Source organism: Phyllopteryx taeniolatus, chromosome 17 (assembly GCF_024500385.1).
Source record: "Phyllopteryx taeniolatus isolate TA_2022b chromosome 17, UOR_Ptae_1.2, whole genome shotgun sequence".
Classification (NCBI taxonomy): Eukaryota; Metazoa; Chordata; class Actinopteri; order Syngnathiformes; family Syngnathidae; genus Phyllopteryx; species Phyllopteryx taeniolatus.
The window spans coordinates 10,096,021-10,123,802 of record NC_084518.1 but is presented as its reverse complement, the minus strand read 5'-3'; the positions used below and the strand labels follow the sequence as shown (position 1 = coordinate 10,123,802).

The 27,782-nt window shown below is 43.2% G+C and overlaps 2 protein-coding genes across 7 annotated transcripts in view; one reads left to right on the top strand and one right to left on the bottom strand.

Moving 5' to 3' along the window:
* The window catches only part of LOC133466921 (serine/threonine-protein kinase PAK 3), a 32,165-nt gene extending 22,329 nt beyond the window's left edge, over positions 1-9,836 (top strand). For all 5 annotated transcript variants that reach the window (XM_061751115.1, XM_061751114.1, XM_061751113.1 and 2 more), the window contains 4 exons: positions 2,315-2,414; positions 2,505-2,701; positions 2,792-2,929; positions 6,103-9,836. In XM_061751115.1, the coding sequence (XP_061607099.1) occupies positions 2,315-2,414; positions 2,505-2,701; positions 2,792-2,929; positions 6,103-6,192 (525 nt within the window). In that variant the 3' untranslated portion in view covers positions 6,193-9,836. The remainder of the gene's footprint in view (positions 1-2,314; positions 2,415-2,504; positions 2,702-2,791; positions 2,930-6,102) is intronic.
* On the bottom strand, positions 9,685-27,553 carry LOC133466920 (calpain-5-like). 2 transcript variants are annotated; one of them, XM_061751109.1, is made up of 13 exons: positions 27,375-27,553; positions 25,184-25,372; positions 23,278-23,409; positions 22,832-23,040; positions 22,419-22,611; positions 22,147-22,337; positions 20,990-21,067; positions 20,711-20,906; positions 20,479-20,601; positions 17,722-17,924; positions 17,438-17,559; positions 17,197-17,333; positions 9,685-12,074 (listed from the first exon to the last, which is right to left on the bottom strand). In XM_061751109.1, exons 2-13 carry the CDS (start codon positions 25,346-25,348, stop codon positions 11,892-11,894), a joined length of 1,932 nt encoding a protein of 643 aa, XP_061607093.1. In that variant the 5' UTR covers positions 25,349-25,372; positions 27,375-27,553; the 3' UTR covers positions 9,685-11,891. The 2 variants fall into 2 exon arrangements, with proteins under 2 accessions (XP_061607093.1, XP_061607092.1); XM_061751108.1 differs by lacking the exon at positions 27,375-27,553 and adding an exon at positions 26,156-26,445.
* Between the last annotated feature and the right edge of the window lie 229 nt (positions 27,554-27,782).

Genomic DNA, 27,782 nt, shown 5'->3' with positions numbered 1-27,782 from the left:
CAAAAACATACAACCCCAATTCCAATGATGTTGGGAATTTGTGTTAAACATAAATAAAAACAGAATACAATGATTTGCAAATCATGTTCAACCTATATTAAATTGAATACACTATAAAGACAAGATATTTAATGTTCAAACTGATAAACTTTATTGTTTTTAGCAAATAATCATGAACTTATAATTTTATGGCTGCAACACGTTCCAAAAAAGCTGGGACAGGTGGCAAAAAAGACTGAGAAAGTTGAGGAATGCTCATCAAACACGTGTTTGGAACATCCCACAGGTGAACAGGCTAATTGGGAATAGGTGGGTGCCATGATTGGGTATAAAAGGAGCTTCCCTGAATTGCTCAGTCATTCACAAGCAAATATGGGGCGAGGTTCAACTCTTTGTGAACAAGTGCGAGAGAAAATAGTCTAACAGTTTAAGGACAATGTTCCTCAACGTACAATTGCAAGGAATTTAGGGATTTCATCATCTATAGTCCATAATATCATCAAAAGGTTCAGAGAATCTGAAGAAATCACTGCATGTAAGCGGCAAGACCGAAAACCAACATTGAGTGCCCATGACCTTTGATCCCTCAGACGGCACTGCATTAAAAACCGACATCAATGTGTAAAGGATATCACCACATGGGCTCAGGAACACTTCAGAAAACTAATGTCAGTAAATACAGTTCGGCGCTACATCCGTAAGTGCAACTTGAAACTCTACTATGCAAATCAAAAGCCATTTATAAACAACACCCAGGCACGCCGCCGGCTTCTCTGGGCCCAAATGATGCAAAGTGGAAAAGTGTTCTGTGGTCCGACGAGTCCACAGTTCAAATTGTTTTTGGAAATTGTGGACGTCGTGCCCTCAGGGCCAAAGAGGAAAAGAACCATCCGGACTGTTATGGACGCAAAGTTCAAAAGCCAGCATCTGTGATGGTGTGGGGCTGTGTTAGTGCCAATGGCATGGGTAACTTACACATCTGTGAAGGCACCATTAATGCTGAAAGGTACATACAGGTTTTGGAGAAACGTGCTGCCATCCAAGCTGCCTGCAGTCCAGACCTGTCTCCCATTGAAAATGTGTGGCGCATTATGAAGCGTAAAATACGACAACAGAGACCCCGGACTGTTGAACAGCTGAAGCTGTTCATCAAGCAAGAATGGGAAATAATTCCACCTACAAAGCTTCAACAATTAACGTCCTCAGTTCCCAAACATTTATTGAATGTTGTTAAAAGAAAAGGTGATGTACCACAGTGGTAAACATGACCCTGTCCCACCTTTTTTGTAACGTGTTGCAGCCATAAAATTCGAAGTTGAGATTATTTGCTAAAAATAATAAAGTTTATCAGTTTGAACATTAAATATCTTGTCTTTGTATTGTATTCAATTAAATATAGGTTTAACATGATTTTCAAATCATTGTATTCTGTTTTTATTTATGTTTAACACAATGTCCCAACTTCATTGGAATTGGGGTTGTAAAATACATTATACTCACTGGCATACACAATATTAAGTGTGTTTTGCTAGACAAAGTAGGCTGTAAAATATTTTGCTCTGAACCAACCAATCACAGGATGGAAAAATGCTGACTTCCTTGAAGGGCACCACACTGGCCCTGTGAGGACGAATTTTAAATCTGATTTGTTAAAAAAAAAAAACTGATTTTCTAATATACAGTATCCATCCATCCATCCATTTTCTGAGCCGCTTATCCTCACAAGGGTTGCAGGAGTGCTGGAGCCTATCCCAGCTATCATCGGGCAGGAGGCGGGGTACACCCTGAACTGGTTGCCAGCCAATCGCAGGGCACACATAAACAGACAACCATCCGCACTCACAGTCACACCTACGGGCAATTTAGAGACTTCAATTAACCTACTATGGATGTTTTTGGGATATGGGAGGAAACCGGAGTGCCCGGAAAAAACCCACGCAGGCACGGGAAGAACATGCAAACTCCACACAGGCGGGGTCGGGGATTGAACCCCGCTCCTCAGCACTGTGAGGCCACCGTGCCACCTAATATACAGTAGTTTAAGTTATATAGGCCAACACTACTTATTTTGAAGGCCCCAGGCAGATGAGATTGACATGGCAGCACATACTAGAGGCTCAACTCTGATCCACATGTACTAGCAGTGCAGCCATGAAAGACACTACAAAATGAAGAGAATCAACTGTTGGGATTTGGGAATACATTGATAGAATTTCATGGGACAAATATTACAATTTAGTTTGTCCCGAGTGCTTTTCACTGATCCCATGCAGTTATTGAATGAACATTTAAAATGCCTTTGTATTCTCTTCAGTGTCTTCAAGCGTTGGACTTCCTACACTCCAACCAGGTGATCCACAGAGACATAAAAAGTGATAACATTCTTTTGGGGATGGATGGATCTGTCAAACTCAGTAAGTTATTTATTCAAACCTGCCAATTTGCCAAAGAAAATCAAATAATTTTTTTTCAATGATTGATTTTCCCTTTGCCTCCCACTACAGCCGACTTCGGCTTCTGCGCCCAGATAACTCCAGAGCAGAACAAGCGCAGCACAATGGTGGGAACGCCCTACTGGATGGCACCAGAGGTGGTGACACGTAAGGCCTACGGCCCAAAGGTGGACATCTGGTCTCTGGGAATCATGGCCATTGAAATGGTGGAGGGAGAACCACCATATCTAAATGAGAATCCTCTCAGGGTATGGGACGGAGTGCCTGACGATGGCATTGATAAACCATGCTGGCGTTTTCTTATATGTTTCTCTGCATTCTCTCATCCATCCTTGCAGGCGTTGTACCTGATAGCCACCAATGGGACACCTGAACTCCAGAACCCAGAGAGACTGTCGTCCGTCTTCAGAGACTTTCTCAACCGCTGCCTAGAGATGGATGTAGACCGCAGAGGTTCTGCCAAGGAGCTGCTTCAGGTAATAGCGGGCTGGAATACTAAAGTCCAGTAGATGGGAGGGATGTGGAAACCTTGTTTATTTAGTGCAGTCTTAAAGGCTGATAGCCATGAGAGGGAAAACCGCAAAAGGCATTGGTGGTTTGAAGTGCTTTGCATTAGAAGTTAATCTTTCGCTTGTTAGAAAGAGAAAAAAAACGCATTCATCAATACGGCTGCAGCATTGACTTCATCCACTGTACATTGCGGTAAAAAAAAAATAAAAAATGTGTGCACTGAACACTGGCCACAGTTTTTAGATCCCATTCAAATTTGTTGTCTTTTTAATATTGGAGAGCTCAACATGGGCGAACTCACTTTATCTTTGACCGAGTTATGATATTTCATTCAAAAGACAATTAATTTGAGCTGACCTTACCATATATATTGCAGTACTGTTAGGTAAGGTAATAAAAAAGTTTATAATTGCCTATAAGTCCCACAAGGTGGCAGTAAAGCAGTATTTTAATACTTTGGTTGAATAGGTGAGTTTTTCAGTGAATAACAGCGGATAGGTTCCAAAAAATATATATAGGTGAATTTACGAATCCCCAAGAGGAAAAATGCAGGTTCACTCTAGACGAGAGCCAGGGTACACCCTCAAATTGTCGCCAGCTAATCGCAGGGCACATATAAACAATGTGTAAAAAAAATATATACACTACACGTACACTTCTTGGGGCCCCCTAGTGGCTAAGGGGCCCCAAGCACCCCTTTACCTCTCCCTTATGCCTCTGGTCGCTCTACTTCTCAAAACAAGTTGTCTTGAAATGTAAGTTCATCAAACATAGATTTGATGTTAAAGTGCTTGAGTTGGACTTTGAAAAATGTGCATAGAGCCAAATCTACATTTGGTTCTGTAATGACAGCTTTTTTGGGTTCATGCTTGACACACAATTGTCTGCTCTCCTCTTCATATTACAAATATCTATGAGGGGCCGTTAGGGACATTATTCAGGATTAGCTCTCACCCTTACTATTCAAATGCTTCCACACACACACAAACTACTGAAAGGCTCTCATAAGGACTACTCAAACACTCTCATACGTACGGGTCTTGCTCTCATTAACCCTACTCAAATGCTCTCATTGACTACTCATATGCTCTCATTTACATAACTCAAATGCTCTCATTTACACTAGTCAAATGCTCTCATTTGCACTAGTCAAATGCTCTCATTTACACTACTCAAATGCTCTCATTTACACTAGTCAAATGCTCTCATTTACACTACTCACATGCTCTCATCATAGATAGAAAGATAGAATCTATCTATCTATCTATCTATCTATCTATCTAGCTAGCTAGCTAGCTAGCTAGCTAGCTAGCTAGCTTAAAATAAATCTCCCACAGGTATGTATGCGAGCATTTGAGATGGAAAGGATTTGAGTATATTTTATGAATGGATTTGAGGATGGTATGTGAATAGATCTGACATGTTCATGTGAGTGTGTTTGACGTGTACGTGTGCAAACATTTGAGGCGTGTATGTGAGCGTCTATTTATGAGTTGAAAAGTAAGTGGTTTAAAAAGAAATATGGCATTGACCAACACCCATAAAGTACAAAAGTAAGCCTAACTTAAGCAGTAGCGTTACATAGCATTGTACATATATATTTTTAATGTATATATGTCGTATACTTGTTGATTATTGTGTTACAATAACGCTTTTCCTCATTGATTTAAAATGACTGCTTTTAATGTGTCAGTGCTGTAGGATTTGACGTAATGGTCAGCCAATCAAAAGCCGTGTCGTGTATGACGTAGGGCTAGAGGCTGGCTCGTCTATCAAGAGCGAGACGCCATTATTCGGTCGTTGATACTGAAAAATAAATGTGCCTTTCAGGCTAAAGCGCAGTGGATGTGTGTTTACTCCTGGACTCAAGGGAGAGTTTCAACACCGCTGCGTTACAATCTGAAACGTATACGGTTCGTTGCAGGCAGGATGGCCGGATAGTCGCGTTTAAGTTCCCCTGCGCCGGTGTACCTAATGAGGTGTCCAAAGGGAATGAAGGAATTTAATTGTCGTGAAACTCGTGTCATAGATATGCACTCCAGACTACACACAGTCAGAGTCAAATATTTCATGACTTTTTTAAATATAGGTACCTCTCAATAAATTAGAATATAGTTGAAAAGTTTTTCTTCAGTACTCTGAAATACAAATTGCAGCCTATTTTCTACATTAAAAATTACTATTTCTTGAATTAATTCCCTATTTCATTTGACGTTATATTTTAGTTTCTCAATATGGGGATTTTTTTTTATTTGCCATGTGCTGCAATCATCAAAATAATCCATCCATCCATCCATTTTCTGAGCCGCTTCTCCTCTCTAGGGTCGCGGGCGTGCTGGAGCCAAACCCAGCTGTCATCGGGCAGGAGTCGGGGTACACCCTGAACTGGTTTGCCAGCCAATCGCAGGGCACATAGAAACAAACAACCCTTCGCACTCACAGTCATGCCTACGGGCAATTTAGAGTCTCCAATTAATGCATGTTTTTGGGATGTGGGAGGAAACTGGAGTGCCCGGAGAAAACCCACGCAGGCACGGGGAGAACATGCAAACTCCACAAAGGCGGGGCCGGGGATTGAACCTGGGTCCTCAGAACTGTGAGGCTGACGCTCTAACCAGTCGGACACTGTGCCGCCATCAAAATAATGCATATTTTAAATAAGAAATACTTCTTACTTACTCTGAGTTGTGCAGTTCATCTCTATAATTTCACTTTTTGAAGTGAACTACCTCATAAAAGATTTACACTATTCATGTGTGAGCATGATTGACATGAACTTGTGAATGCCAGTGATATGTGCGAGAATGTGATAGACATGCTCGTGTGAACGCATTTGAGTAGTGTTGATGAGAGCAAGACGCGTGCGTATGAGAGCATTTGAGTAGTGTAAATGAGAGCATTTGAGTAGTGTAAATGAGAGCATTTGACTCGTGTAAATGAGAGCATTTGAGTAGTGTAAATGAGAGCATTTGAGTAGTTAATGAGAGGTGTTAGCGTGTTTGTAGTAGTAGTAAATTCAGTAGTTTGTGTGTGTGAAAGCATTTGAATAGTAAGTGTGAGAGCTAATCCTGAATAATGTCCCTAACGGCCCCTTATAAATATCTCACAAGTACATTTATGTCCTTTTTCCTTTGTACAGCATTCGTTCCTCAAGCTGGCCAAGCCTCTGTCCAGCCTGACGCCTCTGATTGTAGCTGCCAAGGAAGCCATAAAGAACAGCAGTCGCTAGGGGGCGCGCTCTGTCCTGACAGCACAAATTGCGCAGGGGGGCTGTGTGGAGCTCTGTGACTCCTCTTCTCAAACGACTCCACCTCTCCAACAACACCCCCCAGGCCACCCAGAGTACGTCAGACGAACGGTGGCCTTGCAGCCTCTCGGCACCGTGCTGCTAAAAAGACCTTTTTGTTTACGTCTTCAGCACTCTGTACATGTAGAGCAGTCTGTCACTAGTGTGTGTGTGTGTGTGTGCGCGCGCGTGTGCATGCACATCTATCTAGTTTCATGTGGGGGGAACAATTGCTTCCAAACCAAAAATGAGGGGAGAAAAGACCCTCAAACAAGAGCTTTTGGTAGAGTGTACTATTCCTCTGGTGTTATCAGTGTGGAGAACCCATCCATGCCTGCAGTGGCCTCTCAAGAGAGTCACTCTAGGACCCAAACTGTGCTCGTATGGCTGTGGAGAGGCTGATGGTGGCTGTGTGTGCGTGTGTGTTACAAGGGGAAAGCCATGGTTGGCCAAAGTTGGATTTGAGCATTCGTCATTGAGCCTGCTTCATTTTCGCATAGCCTTGCCTTTATTTAATCATAGTCAACTCTTTGCCATTTTCAGTGTAATGTATGTGGCCCAAATCTGACTCAATTTCAAATCAAAAGAGCAAATATTTAATATTGAATACTGCATAAGGATATGGTTAGCCTTGATCCTGTGTGCTTTTAATCTCCTATTAACATTCATATTTAGTTGATATGCATGTGCATTGCCAATTTTATACCTCATTTAATATTTCATTGATTATTTTAAAACGCATGTACAAATGCTCAGTAGCATCTTTTGTTGCAATTTATACACTATAAGTCTTTGCTAATCATCATAGCAGCACCACCACCACTGGGTTTTTATGTGCCTCTGTGGTTTACATGTTTATTATTACTTTCGCAACCTGAAGACAAATTTAAACAGCTGGTTATTACCTTGGTGATCAACACTAAACTCTTATAATGTATATGTCTCCTCTATTGGTTGAGGAATCTCACTCTAAAGGCATTTTACTTTGCGAGTCTATAAAAGATTGAACATGCCTGCATACATTTTACAGTTAACTTTAGCAGTTGTATTCTTCATGTTATTGGCTAACAAAAAAAGGGTCACCCTAAATTAATTATTCTAAATGATCAATTGTGTAATTATAATTGCACCTCACTGTGATCAGTGAAAGACTGAAATGCCACATTTGCTTACATTCAACTCTGCACAAATTCTACACAGTATCCAGACTTGTTTACTCTGGTGTAGCCCCACGCGCTCTTGTCTTCCTATCTTTTGTGTGGCATAATCCTGGGTTTCTCAATTATTGTGTGGTCCACACAAGAAAATATTAGGATGAGCCCCTTTCATCCTATTATATGATGTGTTTATGTACCTATGTACGTGTGCGTGTGAGCAGGTCTCCGAGGGCTACCTCAGTCAGCAAGAGTCCATTCCTCCACCGTGAAATCATGGTGTAGGGGATCACCCAAATTTTTGTACCTCCATTGTACAGCAAAGGTCCACAAGATGGAGTGATGTGACACACGAGTCGTGCATGTAAAACAACCAACTAACTATACACTGTATCTCATCATTCAAATAGGTTAAGATTGTTAAGTTATGTACAGTGACTATCAAACGTCTACACATTGTTAGGTTATGTACAGTGGCTATCAAACGTCTACACACCCCTGTTTCTACACATTGTTAGGTTATGTACAGTGACTATCAAATGTCTACACACCCGTTTCAATGCCGGGTTTTTGTGATATAAGAATGAGAACAAGAAAAATTACAAAACTTCCATTAATGTGACCTATAATTCTTATTTGTTTCCCTCACATTTTTCACACCCAAGTTAACAGATTGGAGTCTGCTACCTGGTGGTGACAGATCTATACTACAACATACAGCTTCTCATTAATATAGATGGCTAGATAGTGTAGAAAGATACTGTATAGTGTAGAAAGATACTGTAGATAGATTTTAGATAGTCTTACCCTCTTTGTATAAGTTATACAATCAATTGACAAAATGTATATATATTTTTTCAAGAGGGGAAAATGGGTGGTTGAACGTGTGAACATCCTCTAATAACTGGGGATGCGACTTTGTTCAGTTAACTAATCACATTCAAACGCATGTTTAATGGGAGACAGACACCTGCCACCATTTAAAGTGCCTCTGATTAACCCCAAATAAAGTTAAGATGTTCTAGTAGGCCTTTCCTGACATTTTTTCTTGCTATCAGTAGCCCAAAGGTTTTGTGCTAACCTGACTGGTATTTGGAAGTGTTCATAATTCCCTCCAAGATTAAGCCCCAAGGTCCGCTGAAGAAGAAAAAAAAATTGGTTTCCAAATTTTGCAAAAACACTTGAAATCTCCCAAATGCATGTGAGAAAATGTGTTATGGTCTGTTTAAACCCTGTTTGAACTTTTTTACCATAATTTCAAAGTGGCACAAACACAACAATGCTCTTCACCAAAAGAACACCATACATACAATGAAGCATGGTGGTGGCGACATCGTGTTTTGGGGCAGGGGGTTCTTTCCCAGTTGGAACTGGGATCTTAGTCAAGGTAGAGGGAATCATAAACGGTTAGAAATACTACTCAGTTGGAATGGGTTAATTTTGAACACATCCCTAGTTGTAAGAGTGTGTGCACCACATTATCTCAGTTGTTTATTTTTACTTCCCGGCTTGTAAATATACTTTTTATAAATTCAGGTGTACTTGTTAAAGGTCACATTAATGGTGGAGAAGGTTTTGAACTGATTTATGTTCTCATTTTCTATACCTCGAAAACCTAGCATTTGAACAGGGGTGTGTAGACTTTTTACATGCACTGTACAGTATGTATGTAAATATGACAGAGGAAACCACCCCCTCTAAACCCCCTTTCAAATTTATGTAACTTAAAATAAGACATTTCAGGTTGCTTTATGGTACGTAACAGTCAATGTTTTGCGTTGTGCAAATGGAACAAAAGAAGAACAAGCGCACCCTCTGCACTCCGGGGTTCCCATTTTGGGCCAATCAGACCGGACACACCTTCATGTGGCCAGTGCACTGATGAGTGCGTTAGTCAGTGTGTATGTGTGCGGCGAGTGTGGCTGGCCTGTGTGGACGCTTCACGCGAAAGGCCCAAGTCAAGCCCACGTACAGGCGCGGACTGTGAGCACAAAGGGTGGCGACGCCTGTGACGTGCCGCCTTCCCTTTTCTGTGGTTGACCTGTACATTTCTATCTTCTGAATGTGTCATTCTGTACACGTGGTGTGAAAATTCCTCTATTAATGTGTATCAAGAGAATGGAACAAATACAAAAAATGTTACTTTTTAAATTATTATCATTATTACTACTCTTATTATTATTATTATAATTGTCAAGCTTTGTAAAACTGCTGATTCATCTGGCGTACCTCAGCAGGCTGCTCCCCGCTTTGAGAAAGGACAAAAAGCGAGACGGGGAAATGAGGTTTTGGATAAACTATTTTTAATTGTGGTGGAAGCAATAGACTTTTTGAACTTCGAATTGTGCATGGCTGTGTCTTGAGTGTAAAAAAAATAAAATAACACAGTTTGGGAACTGGACTGAAATAAAAAGAAACTGAGTTGCTGTAATGCATCATGGTTAGGTTGAGTTGCATTCAAGGTGCACTGATTTTCTTGACTGCAGGTACTGTTGCAAAGGTACGGAAGCCTATTGCATTCACTTGGATTAAAAAAAACTCCTGTTTTTCTGAGTAATTTTTTTGAGGGCTTTGTTTTTTTGAATATTTGTTTGTTTTTCTGACAAATTTTTTTCTGACGCGAGAACCTGCGAACTGCAAGTGACTCTTTGCGGACTCACTAATGCCGGTTTACTGCTCGGACCGGATTGTGGTACATACGCCGGCGAAGCCGATTCCGGCGCCTCAGCTGCACACCATGTGGATCCAGTATTTTCATCAGTCTCCTGATCGTCTCTTGAGTCACCACGTAGCCAGCCTGAATGCATTTTAAATGCATTATCTTGTATCCATAGAGCATACCATATCTGTCCAACTGATTCTGGACAAACTGCTGTATCTAGCCTGATCTGAATGGGCTTTCCTCCTGAACAAACGCAAAGTCAGCATGTGCCTGCGTAATATCGACAAACTAATAACAATACCATCTATGTGACTCAAAGACAGGAGTATCTCCCAGTGTCTTAAACCCATATCAAAATAAAACTTGATCAAACTAAATAAGCCGGTCATGTTGCTTACTACGGAGTCCGCAAAGAGTCACTTGCAGTTTGCAGGTTCTCACGTGAGTTCGATGTGTCCCGGTAACTCAGAAAAAATTAATCAGAAAAACAGGTGGAAAAAAATTTGTCCGAAAAGCAGAAAAAAAATAGTCAGAAAAACAGGTGGAAGAAAAATTGTCAGAAAACAGAAAAAAAAAAATCAAAAAACAAACCCATCAAAAAAATTACTCAGAAGAACAGGAGTTATTTTAAATCCAAGTGAATGCAATACGCTTCCGTACAAAGGGGTGGAAATTTTGGGGGAAAGTTTCAAGTCAATTTCCATGGGAAGATAAAGGAGGAGTTTGCAGATTTAAAAACGCTAGCAAGATTTGAATGTAGCTGCAGTTCTTTAACCACGCCTCATTGGTCATTCCTTCTGTCTCTAACAGGTTGTTCTTCCTTGGGTGTGGTGGGTTATTTATAATATTAAAAAGCAAACCACCTTTAACCCCAGGAGTTTAATGGAAAGCTAGCATGTTCACGCAAAATATAAAAATTTTGTTTTGTCATAGCTCTCCTTGCACACATGCACATTTTGGCTTGTAACACAAAGCAAAAACTGACCAAAAGGTTACTCTAAAAACTTAGGGGACTCCACACTACCTGCATGAAATCTGGTTGTTTTATTCAAGAGTATTCTAAAATATATCTTCCCCAACTATATTTCCCTATTGAGAGCCAACTTCAAATTTGGAAATTGCTGGTTTATTCGATCAATTCATCATGGAAAGTGTCCAACTTTGAAAACGTGTGGAATTTTGCAACCCTAACTGCAGAAGATGCATATTTAAATTGGGAAAAGTGAGGAATGGAAGCTGCATTATGGAACTAGGTGATGTATTAATTCTGTTTTTGATATTTTGTTTGCAGGATATACACTCAGCGGACAGTTCATTAGGTACGCCTGCACAACACCAATACAGATCCAATACAAGAGCTTTATGAACAAAGATAATACTCAGTTGTGATAGGCAGTCACATATTAAGCCTGTATTTATGCATCATATTTGGAGCTGTTTCTAATATTTCCCCCTTATAAGGTATTAGAAACACCTCTCAGTATGATGCAGTGCAGTACCATGTTCAAAACTTGTCAAATGAATAATAATAATAAAAAAAAAAAAAAGTTTAAACAAGTAGTTAAGTGTATATGACGATGACTAATAAAATGAACAAATCATTATGAGCCTTACAGATGATCTTATGTGGAAACGGTCATTATAGAATGTATAAGTTACTCATAAAAAGATTTTTTTTTAAAAAAGGTTAAAAAAATTGACAATCACACTGTCCTGCATGGTCTTGCTTTACAAATATGCAAATCATAGAAAGCGAAGACCTTAATGGCAAGTCGTCATCATAGTTTCACAGTTCCGCTTGAACTCCTGCAGTCGGGGTTCGAGCCTCAAATGGCGGTGAGCTGAGTGGACGTGATTATTCTCAAATTAACGCTTCCGGGCATCTCATCGGCCATGTTGCGGCCTTGCTTCCTCAGCTGAAGCCTCTGAGGATCGATGGTGTCTTTCGCAGAACCGGAAAGCACCACTTGGCCCATGAACTGGTCCTGCATCGCATTACTGTTCCAGATCTGATGTCGAGCAGGCAGTTTTGAGAGACAAAAGAAATTGTACTTAGATTATAGTTCCACTTAATTTCATTCAGTAAACCTGACCAAGTCAATTAAAGTTCAATGATGGCTATTTTGTAAAGTGCTTGTCCTCATTAGGGCCTGAGGTGATCTAGAACATATCCCAGCACACTTCGGACTGGTCACCAGCCAATTGCAGGTTAGGCTGTCATTTTAGCCTTTATATCCCAAAACTGAGCTGCTACTTTAAGTTTGATCATATATAAAATATGCAGGTGCACTACGCTGAAAATGCCAATGTGTTGAAAATAATGAACTACTCGAAAGTGAGTATTATTCGACGGTAAGCTAGTAGGCTATGTATACAGTGGTCCCTTGAGATTTTGGAGTTTAATTTGTCCCATGAACAGGCTTGTAACTCAAAACACTCATCTCAAATGATCTTTAATCCATCCATCTTCCGTACCGCTTATCTTCACTAGGGTCGTTGGCGTGCTGATCCTACCCCAGCTACCTGGGCGAGAGGCAGGGTACACCCTGAACTGGTTGCCAGCCAATCGCAGGGAACATACAGACATACAACCATTTGCTGTCACATTCACACCTACGGGGAATTTAAAGTCTTCAATTAACCTACCATGCATCTTTTTGGGATGTGAGAGGAAACCGGAGTACCGGGGAAAACCCATGCAGGCACGGGGAGAACATGCAAACGCCACATAGGCGAGGCCTCAGAACAGCGAGGCAGATGTGCTAACCAGTTGTCCACCGTGCCACCAAATTATCTTTCCACATTGAATTGAATGGAACGCCATTTATCTGTTACAGCCCCCCCCCCCCCCCCCAAAGAAAACAACACAGATAATATTTGTAATGTGTTTTTTTTTAAGGAGAAAAAACTACCACTACAGTGGACCCTGTGGATTCACCAATGCACTTTTTTTTTTTTCAAAAAACAATTTCAATTATTCATCCATCCATCCATTTTCTGAGCCGCTTCTCCTCACTAGGGTCGCGGGCGTGCTGGAGCCTATCCCAGCTATCATCGTGCAGGAGGCGGGGTACACCCTGTACTGGTTGCCAGCCAATCGCAGGGCACATACAAACAAACAACCATTCGCACTCACAGTCATGCCAACGGGCAATTTAGAGTCTTCAATTAACGTGCATGTTTTTGGGATGTGGGAGGAAACCAGAGTGCCAGGAGAAAACCCACGCAGGCACAGGGAGAACATGCAAACTCCACACAGGCGGGGCCGGGGATTGAACCCCACTCCTCAGAACTGTGAGGCTGATGCTCTAACCAGTCGTCCACCGTGCCGCCCAATTTCAATTAAAAAATTTATTTTTCTTTTTAGGTTTTTAAATATTTATATTTTTATTTTCTTTTGGGAGGGGGGGTCACTTATTGGCAGTCACTTATTGGCAGTTTAAAAAAAAAAGAACGTTTTATTTCATCCATCCATCCATTTTCTACTGCTTATCCGAGGTCGAGTCACGGGGGCAGTAGCTTTAGCAGGGACGCCCAGACGTCCCTCTCCCCAGCCACTTCACCCAGCTCTTCCGGGGGGATCCCGAGGTGTTCCCAGGCCAGCCGAAGGATGTAGGCTCTCCAGCGTGTCCTGGGTCGTCCCCGGCGTCTCCTCTCCGGGGAGGTGTCCCGGAGGCATCTGAATCAGATGCCCCAGCCACCTCATCTGGCTCCTCTCGATGTGTAAGAGCAGCGGCTCAACTCTGAGATCCTCCCAGATGACCGAGCTTCTCATTTCGGCCGCTTGTATCCAGGATGCTGTTCTTTCGGTCACGACCCACAGCTCGTGACCATAGGCGAGGGTAGTAACGTAGATCAACCTGTAAATCGAGAGCTTCACCTTTCGGCTTAGCTCCTTCTTTACCACAACGACCTACAAAGTCCGCATCACTGCAGACGCTGCACCGATCCGCCTGTCGATCTCCCGTTCCATTCTTCCCTCACTCGTGAACAAGACCCCAAGATACTTGAACTACTCCACTTGGGGCAGGATCTCATTCCCGACCTGGAGAGGGCACGCCACCCTTTTCCGACTGAGAACCATGGTCTCAGATTTGGAGGTGCTGATTCTCATCCCAGCCGCTTCACACTCAGCTGCGAACTGCTCCTGTGAGAGTTGGAGGTCACGGCTTGATGAAGCCAACAGAACCACATCATCTGCAAAAAGCAGAGATGCAATACTGAGGCCACCAAACTGGACCCCCTCTACGCATCGGCTGCGCCTAGAAAATATGTCCATAAACGTTATAAACAGAATCGTTGCCAAAGGCAGCCTTTGCGGAGTCCAACCCTCACCGGAAACGAGTCCGACTTGCTGCCGGATATGCGGACCAAACTCTGACTCCGGTCGTACAGGGACCGAACAGCCCGTATCAGGGGGTTTGGTACCCCATACTCCCGAAGCACCCCCCCACAGGACCCCACGAGGGACACGGTCGAACTTCTTCTACAAGTCCACAAAACACATGTAGACTGGTTGGGCGAACTCCCATGCACCCTCGAGGACCCTGCCAAGGGTGTAGAGCTGGTCCACTGCTCCACGGCCAGGACGAAAACCACACTGCTCCTCCTGAATCTGAGATTCGACTTCCCGATGGACCCTCCTCTCCAGCACCCTTGAATAGACCTTACCAGGGAGGCTGAGGAGTGTGATCCCCCTGTAGTTGGAACACAACCTCCGGTTCCCCTTCTTAAAAATGGGGACCAACCCAGTCTGCCAATCCAGAGGCACTGTGCCCGATGTCCACGCAATGTTGCAGAGGCATGTTAACCAGGACAGCCCTACAACATCCAGAGCCTTGAGGAACTCCGGGCGAATCTCATCCACCCCCGGGGCCTCGCCACCGAGGAGCTTTTTAACCACCTCGGTGACCTCAACCCCAGAAATAGAAGAGCCCACCTCAGAGAATCCAGACTCTGCTCCCTCATAGGAAGGCGTGTCAGTGGAATTGAGGAGGTATTCTCCCCACCGGCTCACAACATTCCGAGTCAAGGTCAGCATCCATCCCCACTATACACAGTATTGATGGTGCACTGCTTCCCCCTCCTGAGACGCCGGATGGTGGACCAGAATTTCCTCAAAGCCGTCCGGAAGTCTTTCTCCATGGCCTCACCGAACTCCTCCCATGCCCGAGTTTTTGCTTCAGCGACCACCAAAGCTGCATTCCGCTTGGCCAGCCGGTACCCATCAGCTGCCTCAGGAGTCCCACAGGCCAAAAAGGCCCGATAGGACTCCTTCTTCAGCTTGACGGCATCCCTCACTGTCCACCAACAGGTTCGGGGATTTCCGCCACGACAGGCACCGACCACCTTAGGGCCATGGCTCCGGTCGGCCGCCTCAGCAATGGAGACGCAGAACGAGACGCAGAACGTGGACATGGTCCACTCGTACTCGATGTCCCCCGCCTCCCCCGGAACATGAGCAAAGTTCTGTATGAGGTGCGAGTTGAAACTCCTTCTGACAGGGGATTCCGCCAGATGTTCCCAGCAGACCCTCACAATACGTTTGGGCCTACCACGTCGGACCGGCATCTTCCCCCACCATCGGAGCCAACTCCCCACCAGGTGGTGATCAGTTGACAGCTCCGTTCCTCTCGTCACCCGAGTGTCCAAGACATGCGGCCGCAAGTCCGATGACACAACCACAAAGTCGATCATCGAACTGCGACCTCGGGTGTCCTGGTGCCATGTGCACGTGTGGACACCCTTATGCTTGAACATGGTATTCATTATGGACAAGCCGTGATGAGCACAGAAGTCCAATAACAGAACACCGCTCGGGTTCTGATCGGGGAGGGGGCATTCCTCCCAATCACGCCCTTCCAGGTCTCACTGTCATTGCCTACGTGAGCATTGAAGTCCCCCAGCAGAACGATGGAGTCCCCAGCAGGAGCGCTCTCCAGCACCCCCTCCTAGGACTCCAAAAAGGGTGGGTACTCTGAACTGCTGTCTGGTGCATAGGCACAAACAACAGTCAGGACCCGTCCCCCCCACCCAAAGGGGGAGGGAGGCTACCCTCTCGTCCACCGGGGTGAACCCCAATGTACAGGCGCCGAGCTGGGGAGCAATAAGTATACCCACACCTGCTCGGCGCCTCTCACTGTGGGCAACTCCAGAGTGGAAGAGAGTCCAACCCCTCTCGAGAGGACTGGTACCAGAGCCCAAGCTGTGCGTGGAGGTAAGTCCGACTATATCTATTCGGAACTTCTCGACCTCACACACCAGCTCAGGCTCCTTCCCTGCCAGAGAGGTGACATTCCACGTCCCTAGAGCCAGTTTCTGTAGCCGGGGATCGGATCGCCAAGGTCCTCACCTTCGGCCACCGCCCAGCTCGCACTGCATCCGACCCCTATGGCCCCTCTCACAGGTGGTGAGCCCATGGGAAGAGGGACCCACGTTACCCTTTCGGGCTGTGCCCACCCGGGCCCCATGGGTGCAGGCCCCCCACCAGGCGCTCGCCTTCGAGCCCCACCTCCAGGCCTGGCTCCACAGGGGGGCCCCGGTGACCCGCGTCTGGGCAAGGGAAACCTGAGTCCATTTTTTGTCGTCATCACAAGGGGTCTTTGAGCCGTGCTTTGTCTGGTCCCTCACCTAGGACCTGTTTGCCATGGGTGACCCTGCCAGGGGCATAAAGCCCCAGACAACTTAGCTCATAGGATAATTGGGACACACAAATCCCTCCACCACGATAAGGTGACCCCTCCTTGAGCCGTCACCTTATCGTGGTGGAGGGGTGGAGGGGTTTGTTGATCTGTATTTTTTTACCCAAGATAATTAAACTGGCACTCATTTCCAATATCAATCCAGTTTGCAACAATTGGTAAATAACTAACTGCCTTTGGAACGCCCGTTTTCATCCCCCCGCCCCATGTCTTGGAATCCACCCGTCTCCAAAATTAAAACTTTTTAAGAAAAAAAAATACTAGTGGCATTCTGTTTCCATTTTTGTAACCAAAGACATTTCCATGCCTAATAAAGGGCTGCATAATAAACCAGAAGCATACTTACCTATTTTTAATTCAAAATTAGTAGGCTCTACAAACAGTGAACAGCAATAGTTGACAGACTTGAGAATGTGCACAAATGTCTTACCTGTACAGTTAAAGGCTTCCTGGGCTTCTTCCTGTAGAAAATTCCACTAGTTCCAAACTCTGGTGTCAAAGTGTCCTTCTGTATTGTAGATTTTACTGAGTTTCCCTCACAGTTTATGATCACATATGGGTCTGCGCCTGCGTGGAACCATGGGGATGATGAACTACTTCAGCAAAACACCCTGCGGTGCAAAGCTTTCAGGATATTCCATGGAAATATGGGTTAAAACCATGCGACTGACCCCCTGTACTGTCCTGGTTCTGCAGACCCTCAGCAGCATGCACGTAGATGTGGGTCACCACTTGTGGGTATCCCAGAAAGGAACTCCAGCATCTCACCCTCGGCTTATCCTCGCTCAGCTCCCTGGAAGCACAGAAAATTGATACAACCTTCTAGATGACCTGATAGCCCTAATGGAGAAACAAACAAACTGGGATGAAAGTCAGACCTCCACCAAGGTTGGATTGCTAACGACGGCAATGAAAGTCAACATAAACACAACCTGTCGGGTGACATTGACAGTACCTGCAGCCTGAGTCCAGGTCTGTGAAGAGTCGGAGCATGTAGTCGCCCAGAATGTAAGGCTTGAAGGTGGTTGGGAGGATGACGTAGCGGCCCTGCTGCAGCATGCACCTCATGAAGACCGTGCGGGCGTTGATGTAGGTCGACGTCGCCACGCAATTCTGGGTCAGGATGTCATGCATCCTGTATTTTCTGTTCAGTTCCACCTGAGATGGATAGATAAGAGAAAATGTACTTACCTTTGAATTTGAACAGTTTCAATGAGTGAAATGTGCCATTTTCTGCCCCCCTGGTCTCAGCATAAAGAATTTAAACCATACAAAAATCCATCCATCCATCCATTTTATGAGCCGCTTCTCCTCACTTGGGTCGCGGGCGTGGTCATCATCGGGCAGGAGGCGGGGTACATCCTGAACTGGTTGCCAGCCAATCGCAGGGCTCATACAAACGAACAACCATGAGCACTCACATTCACACCTACGGGCAATTTAGAGTCTTTAATCAACCTACCACGCATGTTTTTGGGATGTGGGAGGAAACCGGAGTGCCCGGAGAAAACCCAAACATTGTATGGTATATATCACTGGAGTAACTGCCCATCCATCCAGTGTGGAATTTAACAACCAATTACATTTTTGAAAATGTTTCACTAAAATGTCTGTGAGCGAGCTGTTCCCAATTTAGCCAAATTGTGACATCACCATTCACAAAACTTTGCAGTGAGCACAGGATTCATTTTCAGAATGTTGATGCTAATTACATTCACTTGCGGCTGAATTTATGTGAATTTGAGTTCTTTAATATAAAAGCTGGCATTGGTGTTCCATGCTTTGCAACATCAAATTCATTTGCGAAGAATATATATTTTTTGTCTACTGCATGCTCATTGATTTGTGGGAGTATTTTGTCGTATAGCCCACTCAAGTGAAACTATCTTAATAATAATAATAATAATCCATCCATCCATTCTCTTTACCACTTATCCTCACTAGGATCGCGGGCTGCTCATTTGAGCAAATTTGTTATTGCAGAAGTGTGCATCAAACTAGTGGCCCTTAGCATTAACCAGTACCAAAAAACCATCTCAATTTCTAAAAGGTTTGTGACCTTTGCTGTAGTAGATTGATATATGGTAGTAGATTGACTGTGAAATGTTTTTTCCTCATCAGATCCTTTTGAAATTTGATGCGCTTATGTAGGATTCTACCACATTGTGTTTGTATCTGGATGAAATTGAAGTTGCTTTTAGAGTTATGATTTTTTTAATTATTAGATTATGATCTTAAATAGTAACTGTCATTGTCTCATTGATCTTACATTAAACATTTGAAGCCTTGTATGTAAGTAGACAAGTAGATTAGAGAAAGCATGCCTTCATCCATGATTAGGTCAAACCCAGCTACAGCATATTGTTGACATGCATTAAGATTCTCACTGAAACACTTTTCATCATTTTCCCACTATGTACACTGGGAGAGGAGGATATTATCAAGATGAGATAACAAGGGTTAAATGGATGTCTCCAGTTGGCCATGTGCAGACAGCTTCTCCTTAAAATGAATGTTGATTGTGGTACTGACCTCAAATGCTGTCCAGAACCTTCACAATTGTCAGCAATTGGCACAATAATAGCGTATGATGTGTGTTTGATCATAGCCACATGTCAAGTCAATTGCATTACAGGAAAAGTTTTGGCACAAATGTATGTGTGGAAAGCTTAAGATGAAAAAAAAAAAACTATTTCGAGCCCATACAGACACCTTTTGTGAGAATGCATGTTCCAAATATTAAAGACTGCATAATAAAATGAGTTGGTTGTCTCACTGTCTGGAGTATGCTGTGAGGTTTGTTCAGCTTGAAACAATCACCTCGAATGATTGCATTCTTTGGTATGATGTAGTGTCCTGCTGAAAAGGCCTGATATGATCTGATAAACTTAATAGGTGTCATTAAAACCAGTTGTTCAGTCTTCGGCCAGAGCCAAAATGGGAAAAAAATGACCCTTCTTTCTCCCCGAAACAAATTGTCTTTTGGCCTCTGTCCACACATCTCAGACTGTCTACCCAAGACGCATTTTAATGAGACCTTCCATGAAAAGAATACATTTCTCTACTCTTTTAACTTTTTATATGGAAAAATATTGAATCCTATTCTTAAGTGTCCATTATTTGCTTGCTTGTCTTGCGTTACTCAATGAGTCCTCATCGCAAGCCATCTCTTACTAATCTGCTGGACCAGCTATGTTATTCCAAAGTGAATTTAGTGAGCTGATTATTTAAATTTCAATTCATTATGATTTTATCATTGTAACTCTTCAGTGTACACTCAGCTTTATATATCCTTGTTGGACACAACAGAGACAAAGAGACACAAACATGAAGGCATGAAGGAAAGATGTCAGAGTGATGGGGAATGTGAATAGTGACTGCATTCCTGAGCTGCGTTTGGGCAGACTCCACAGTAGTCTGGATCCAGACTCACATGAGACTTTAACCATGGAACCATACATGAAATTTGCTACATAAGAAAATATCAGTTAAATGCACTTTAATTTTACCAAGCAGATGCTAATGTAAATACACCATTTATACACGACACACATTTATAATTCCAATACCTATAAATCCACTAGTTGACAGTTCTGAAAACAATTTTCTGTTCCATATTCAATATGTGTGAGTAGTTTCACTGTATTTTAGTTTATTATTATTATTATGCTTTGTATGACTTCTGTTGTTATTTCCCATGGTGTCATTTTACCTTGAAGATGCTGAAGCCGATTGTTAGATTTTCCCCTTGACCAAATTTCCTGTGGATTTTCATATCTCTTTGTTGTAAGGAGATGAGGACTTCGTCGGCTTCCTTTGTGACATCAAACATGTACTAGGAAAAAACGTTGAGAAAATAAGTTAGAACACACACACTTGAAATATTAGAAACTTCCATCACTCAGGATGAGGTCCAAATATTGCATAATGTTCCTCCACTGTACCTGTGGGTTCTGCAAGAAGGTGGACTTGTGGTTAGCACAGCCACCACAGCGGTTTAAAAGAGGCTCCGCTTGCTTGGTCCAGCTCCCAAAGTGGACGACCTCATGCCAGGTCTTGTGGATGCTGATCAGCGACGTATTGATGAGACGGCACACGTCGGCATCTGTAAAGTGCTTGCACCAGTCTGTGAAAGACATCCTGTGGAAGGTCAAATGAAATATGGTTCAAGGACGTTGTGACTAATGGAGGATTGTTTACACTGTGTTAAAAAGATTGCACACCAGAACTCTCCGTTGTCCTCCACTGTGATGCCGAGGTTGCCCCTTTCTGTGTCACCAACCTTTGACCATTCCTCAGAGCTGACAAATGATTACACATTGAGTAAAGAAAGTGTCACAGATGGGAAATTTTTCATTTTTTTCTTTTTATGAATGTTAATAAAAACCTTCATCCATCCATTGTCAATGGCCGCTTCTCCTAATCGGCATTGCAGCCTATCCTAGCTGACTTTGGGCAAGAGGTGGAGTGGAGTACACCCTGGACGAGTCGCCAGCTAATTGCAAACTCAACAGAGGAAGGCCGGAGCTGATATTGAAACCCTTAAAACTGTGAGCCAGACATGATAACCACTGGTCTTAATTACAACCTGTACAATACAGTTGAAAAATAAGACAAAATGATGCACAGCGGAAATGAAATAAAACAAGGACAAGGATGAAGCAGTGGATGTCAATCAATGAGCTTTATTGCAAAGCCAACAACAAACCGAACTCAATAATACAAATACATCCTGTTGTATGAGTGCATATAATGTCCTAAAACAGAATTAATTAATTCACACTTTTTTCTACCTACTGACTTGGCAACATTTACCCACTCTTCCTTCCAAATATCCTCAGTAAAGCTATAATACTATACCACTCATGATCATAGTCATGGCCTGTTCATAGCATGTACTGTATATACAGTATCTGTAGAAAGAGACACTCTTGTTGATATAACGTACAGTATATTTATACAATATATCACAGGTGTTAAACTCAAGGCTCAGGGGCCAGATCCGGCCAACCACATCCCTTTATTTGGTCTACTAATGCAAATAAAGTGTCTCCTTCATATTTCTTGCTAAACAGGATTATTATTTTTTTTTTTTCATTTCGGCAGAAACTCTGTGTCATAATTACAATTTACTTCACAATTGCAAGCATTTTTTTTCCCACCAGACTCCATTTTAACATAAATTGTCTGTACTTTGGTGTTAATACTGATTCTGATTCGAGTTTGACTGGTTGTTTGTCTACGTGCGCCCTGCAATTAACTGGCAACCAGGCCACGGTGTAGCCAACCTCTTGCCCAATGATCCTAATGAGGACAAGCGCTATAGAAAATGGATGGATTAATTTGGATGTACGCTTGGGGTGATTGTCACGCTTCTCACCTGTCACTCCAGGCTCCATTCCACTCAGTCTTGCCCCAGGGATTCCTCATGCGGATCATGGGGATGGTTTCGTTCTTGAAGTAGGCCACCAGCCCGTGACCCAGACGCACCCTGTTCACCGCGGTCACCGAGTAGGCGTGACCTTTCACCAGCCCGTTGGCCAGCTTGAGCTCAAGTTCGTGAGGTTGTGCCTAATAAAAAGAAAACATCTCATATATAAAGACCGTTTCTTTTCAAAGTAGACAACTCAAACATGAGGACACGCCACACACCTTAATGGAGCAACTTATGATTCCACCACGGTCGTAAACTTTGAGGAGATCTGCAAAGAGATGGTCTAGATTCTCCTGGTCCTTATAGTAAGCCTCTGCTTCCAGATTGATGGCCTCGGCCACAGCTCCACTGAAGTCCACCACAGCGTCTCCAGTGTTGCCCCCCTCCAGAGACTCATAGCAGCCAGAGAGCCTGCACACATGGTGCAAGTCATGTTCAGGCTTTTATTTGTTTATTCACTGTCAGTGGAATTTTATCAATGAAACAACTGCCACACAGAAAAGCCGCATTTCGACCGCAGGAACTTTTACACTGGCTGTAGAAATTTGTGCACATGTTGCTTGATGCTGAGTTGCTGCAGTCCACAATTGTTTTGAATTATAACATAATGCATGATAAGTGGTTGAATCACTTTGCGTATGCTTTTTCAAGCAGAGCGCTCCAGTATTCATTGTTGTCTTTGGAGTGACAGTAGATGAGCTCTCCGTTGATTGTAGGAAGCCGGTCATCCACCACCACATCCATCCACTCTCCAAACACCCAAAACTGAAAGTGAAAGATTCCGGCATAGTTCTCCGGGTGTTTAGAGTCCCACTCCTGCTCCTTCCAGTCTGGAATTACCTGGATACACATAAAAAACAACTTTATTGCACTAATATCTTGGCATTTAGAAACCTTTATTTTGAAAGTTAGGACTAAGAGACAACTTTAAGTCAAAAAAAGAAGCAGTGCAAAAAAAATGGCCAAAGAAACTTGAGATTCACTTGAATGAGTCAAATGGCCTCGGGTGAATTCCTGCAGTCAGCTAATATGATCCTTCCAGCATATATCTCAGCTCAGACAATCCATTAAGCTCACCTTCTTCCAGAGGTTTGGCTTCAGTGCCAGACACGAGCAGGCGGCCACAAACCAGCAGTTCCCCACTGAGCCCTGGTTCAAGTCATGGGCGCTGACACCCTCCACAAACAGGTGAGGATCATTGCTGATCTCCTGCAGCACAATAGTGATATTATCAATAAATGACACAAAGATGTTTGATAACAAGCAGTCGTTAAATAGTCATTTATATGCCAAGTGAACTTAATTGGTAACTCGACTTGAGTCAAACTCCAGAAACATGTGTCTTAAGTGTGAGTGTGAATATTTTTTTGTCTACGTGCCCTGCAATTGGCTGGCAACCATTTCACGGTGTCACCCAAATTCAGCAAGGATAGACTCCAGCTCACCCACAACTCTAGTGGGTGAACTGGCGGGGCGTGTGGGGTGGTGGGTGGGGTGGGGGGTTGTCTGGGGGGGGGGGGGGTTTCATTGGGTCCCTGCGGCCCCCACCGGATGGCCAGTTGTCGGGGCGCCTCGGTGGGGCCGGCAGACCGCCCTGGGTCCCTCGGTGTGGGACGTGTCCCGTCTGCCGGGGTGCTCCCGGGTGGACCCCTGGGCCTGATGCCGCCCCTCGATTGATTGGGTGGGGTCCTCAGCCGCCGCGGTGCGGCCACAGGAATTACAGGACGCTTCTGTCAGTCTTTGTGCATGTAAAACGGTATCAATTCACTTGCATGTATCCACAGACACAAACCCCTAGGACTCTTTCACTGGATGTGGGGTCACGCACTTACTGTGACAAATAACTCATGAATATGCAAATCGCGTGTGTATTCCCTCACTTATACTCTCGTCCTGTAGACTTTTATAATTTACAAAATTAATGCCACCACACTTCAGTTGCCTAGTCGGGTTCACAACCCTTGTCCTGCATGCTTCTTCTCCTGTCCTTGTCCTGTTCTATCTTGTCCTGTCCTTCCCTCACAGGGTGTAGCAGTACGGCCCCATGCAACACTCATATTTAATGTTTCATTGTTGTAGATAATGTAATGATTTACTTCTCTCATCCTGTTAGTGCTTTGTCTTTTGTCTTTGTTTCTCTCTCCCTTCTAGAAACTTTGTTCTTTTTGACTGATCAAGTCTGATTCTCAATAAACCTCAATTATAATACCACAGCGGAAGCTTAAAAACTCCACGGTGACACATTAAACTGTTCCAGCATGCCTTGGCAGAGTCCAACCCTCACCGGGAACGAGTCCGACTTACTGCCGGATATGCGGACCAAACTCTGACTCCGGTCGTACAGGGACCAAACAGCCCGTATCAAGGGGTTCGGTAGCCCATACTCCTGAAGCACCCCCTATAGGACTCCCCAAGGGACACGGTCGAACGCCTTCTCCAAGTCCACAAAACACATGTAGACTGGTCGGGCGAACTCCCATGCACCCTCGAGGACCCTGTCGAGGGTATAGAGCTGATCCACTGTTCCATGGCCAGGACGAAAACCACACTGCTCCTCCTGAATCTGAGATTCGACTTCCCGATGGACGGACCATCCTCTCCAGCACCCCTGAATAGACCTTACCATTTTATAAAAATATAAAAAAACATTAATATAAAGTAGTAAATAGCAAATAACAAATAATAATATTTATTTAATGCACATCAGCATTAGTGTGAATAGTCTTCTCTCAGTATTCACACAATTACAGCAATCTTTTCGAAAGAGATTAGCTTTGGTGCCTCTGGCTGCTGCACATAAATTTTCTCCCCCTTTCAGTCAAAAATGTTCTTTTCTTCCTCTTAATTCACTTTGTTGTGTGGAGCACATTTTGCCTGTGACTCAGAAGTGATAAGCGATAACAGCAGACCACTTCAGGTCCAAAACTGTACCCAGCACGATTAGATCCATTTGATAAGATTTAGAGAAAGCTGTGCCACTCACCCCTGGACGTTTCCATTGCACCCTACCAGGTGGTGGTTTCCGAAAATAAAGTGACGCATCTATGGACGGGAACTCTGGATCCTCAAAGAGTTTCTTACTCTTGATACAGTCCTTCTTTAGCTCAGCGTAGTGCTGGTTCTTGTAGGGGGTCGCAGAGGAGAACATGGTCCACAAGTGGAAGACTCACAGCTGTACAAGGGCATGACACACAGTTTAAGCTGATACATCTTGAGTTTTTTTTCCCTCTCTTTGGAAAATCGTAACAATAAATATCTGCACTTCTCAATCCCCAGGAGAACATTGCGAATGGGAGTCTAGCTCAGGAACTATTAAATTAGATATTGAAGGCTTTTAAAAACTCAAACCATACCTCAAATGAACATGCGACAACATTCACATCCACATCTTTTTCTGTTTTACCCTTTAGTTATGAAGGTGGACACAATGAAAGAAACCAACAGTAATAACATACTTTTGCCACATTGACCCAAATTGTAGTTAGAGCATCTCAAAATGTCACATGACTAAAGGAACAATGAACTATGTAGCTGTACACCAATATTTTAACTTTTCAACCCGCACACTGACCCCTGCATTCTGATTATATGGGCCAAATAAATTACACTGAAGCCATCAAATACTCCCAAGTCAACATGAAAAATAGACTTAAAATGAAGTTTAAATTATTTTACATGAATAAAACATTGAATAATACAATTCATATCAGGAACTATCACAAATGTTGCCTTTACAAAGATAATAATGCTGTTTATGTCGTATTCATTTAGCAAGATAGTATGTTTAAGGAACATATGAGACGACAATACACAGACGTGTCCGTCTTATCTTCTCTATATTGCATCTGTAGTAGAAAAGTGAATGAAATACAACAACGTAATGTCTACACTGGATTTTGATGACCAATTTCATGTAAACAATTGTAGAGAGGAGAAACAAATAAGTTCACCATACCTCACACACGGGGATGAATGCCTTCCTGCTCCACAATGAGGAAGCTCCTGAGTGTTTTTACCTGCCTGCCTTTGCCCTCCCACACACCGTCGGTACATTACTGCATTGTTGGAGCCGCACCCTGTATGCTTAAGTTTCCACCGCTCTCCTCTTATGCGTAAACATCCGCTAGTATTGTTTTACTCTATTGAATTTATGGGAAATGACTTACACAGCTGATTTAAAGATTTAAGGCTTGACTAAGGAGACAGTCCAGGGACAGAATACATTGTATGCAGCACTGACTCTCTGTGTGCGTGTGTGTCCGGGAGGGGAGGGGTTATCTATTTTAGAGTTCCAGGCTAATGTGATCATGCAGTGTATTTTGGTAAGGTGTTTATAGGGAACCATAAATATTTAGCATATCTTATCATACTTGTATGTGTCTTCTTTACTATTAGATTTCAGTTTTGAAGTATTTCATGTTTAAAGGTGAAACACATTACGGCACATCCCATTCATTATGTACACCTACACAATCCAATCCAATATAACAGAAGATTAGAATAGGCCCTAATAGAATTATTAGGGCCAACCGACATTTTTTTTAGGCCAGTCCTGATTTCGTTATATATGATTCCTGCAGAATAAAATTCCGATAACAGATTAATCGGTTAAATATATAATGAGTAAAATTGCTTTTTTTTTTTTTCACATAATGCTTACAACAATAACGATATGAATTACAGGCAGAACATCTAACTGTTTTACAATACTTTGATACTTTGAAAATCGAATAAAATTGGTAAATTTTTACTGATTTTATGCGGAAGGGATGCCAAAATCGGGCTTAAACCGGCCAATTAAATTGGCCAGCTGATTAATCGCTTGGGCCCTAATAATTATGCCCAATTTTGACTGTGAGTGTCAGAGAGGTATTAATTTAGCAATGTATTTATTAACTTAATATTGTAATTTGTAGCACTACAACGCATCATACTGAGAGGAGTTTCTAATAGTTTGGTGACCTCAGTTAGCTAGATGAGGACAAAATATTACAAACACTTTTTTATCTTAGCCAACTACCATACAATTATCAGGTGTTTAAAGTTGCAAATCAAATCTCACACATGGATTGTCATTAGGCCTGCAGGTATACCTAAAGAAGTGACCAATGACTGTACTATTGCAAGCATTAGAAAAAAAAGAAAGAAATAAGGTAACTAAAGGTAACACTCACCTGCAGAGAGCTGTCTTGTCCTTGCTGTACTGGGGTCAGACACATTAAAAATCCCCTTAAGGATCGAGACTGCGTCCCACGTTTGGGTTTCAAAGTCTGCTTCCATAAAACACATCAGGGGGGCGGGCTTAAATGCAGATTGTGAACTGTGCAAACTCCCTGAAGCGAATGCAGGAATTAGGCCACAAGCAGGAGTAGAAAACTGGTCTGACCAGCAGCTCCGTGCAGCAGGAGCGTTCATGCAAAAGCTGCTGAGAAGAAAGAGGAGGGAAGGGGAGACTGAAACTGAACACTTAAGAGCTCGTCGTAGGTGAAACAAGCCAAAACCTGTTGTGTTGGATTTGCATCGCACCCGTAAACCATCAGAGCACTGTGTGTGGAATCGGCTAAAACTTTTATATAGAGTGT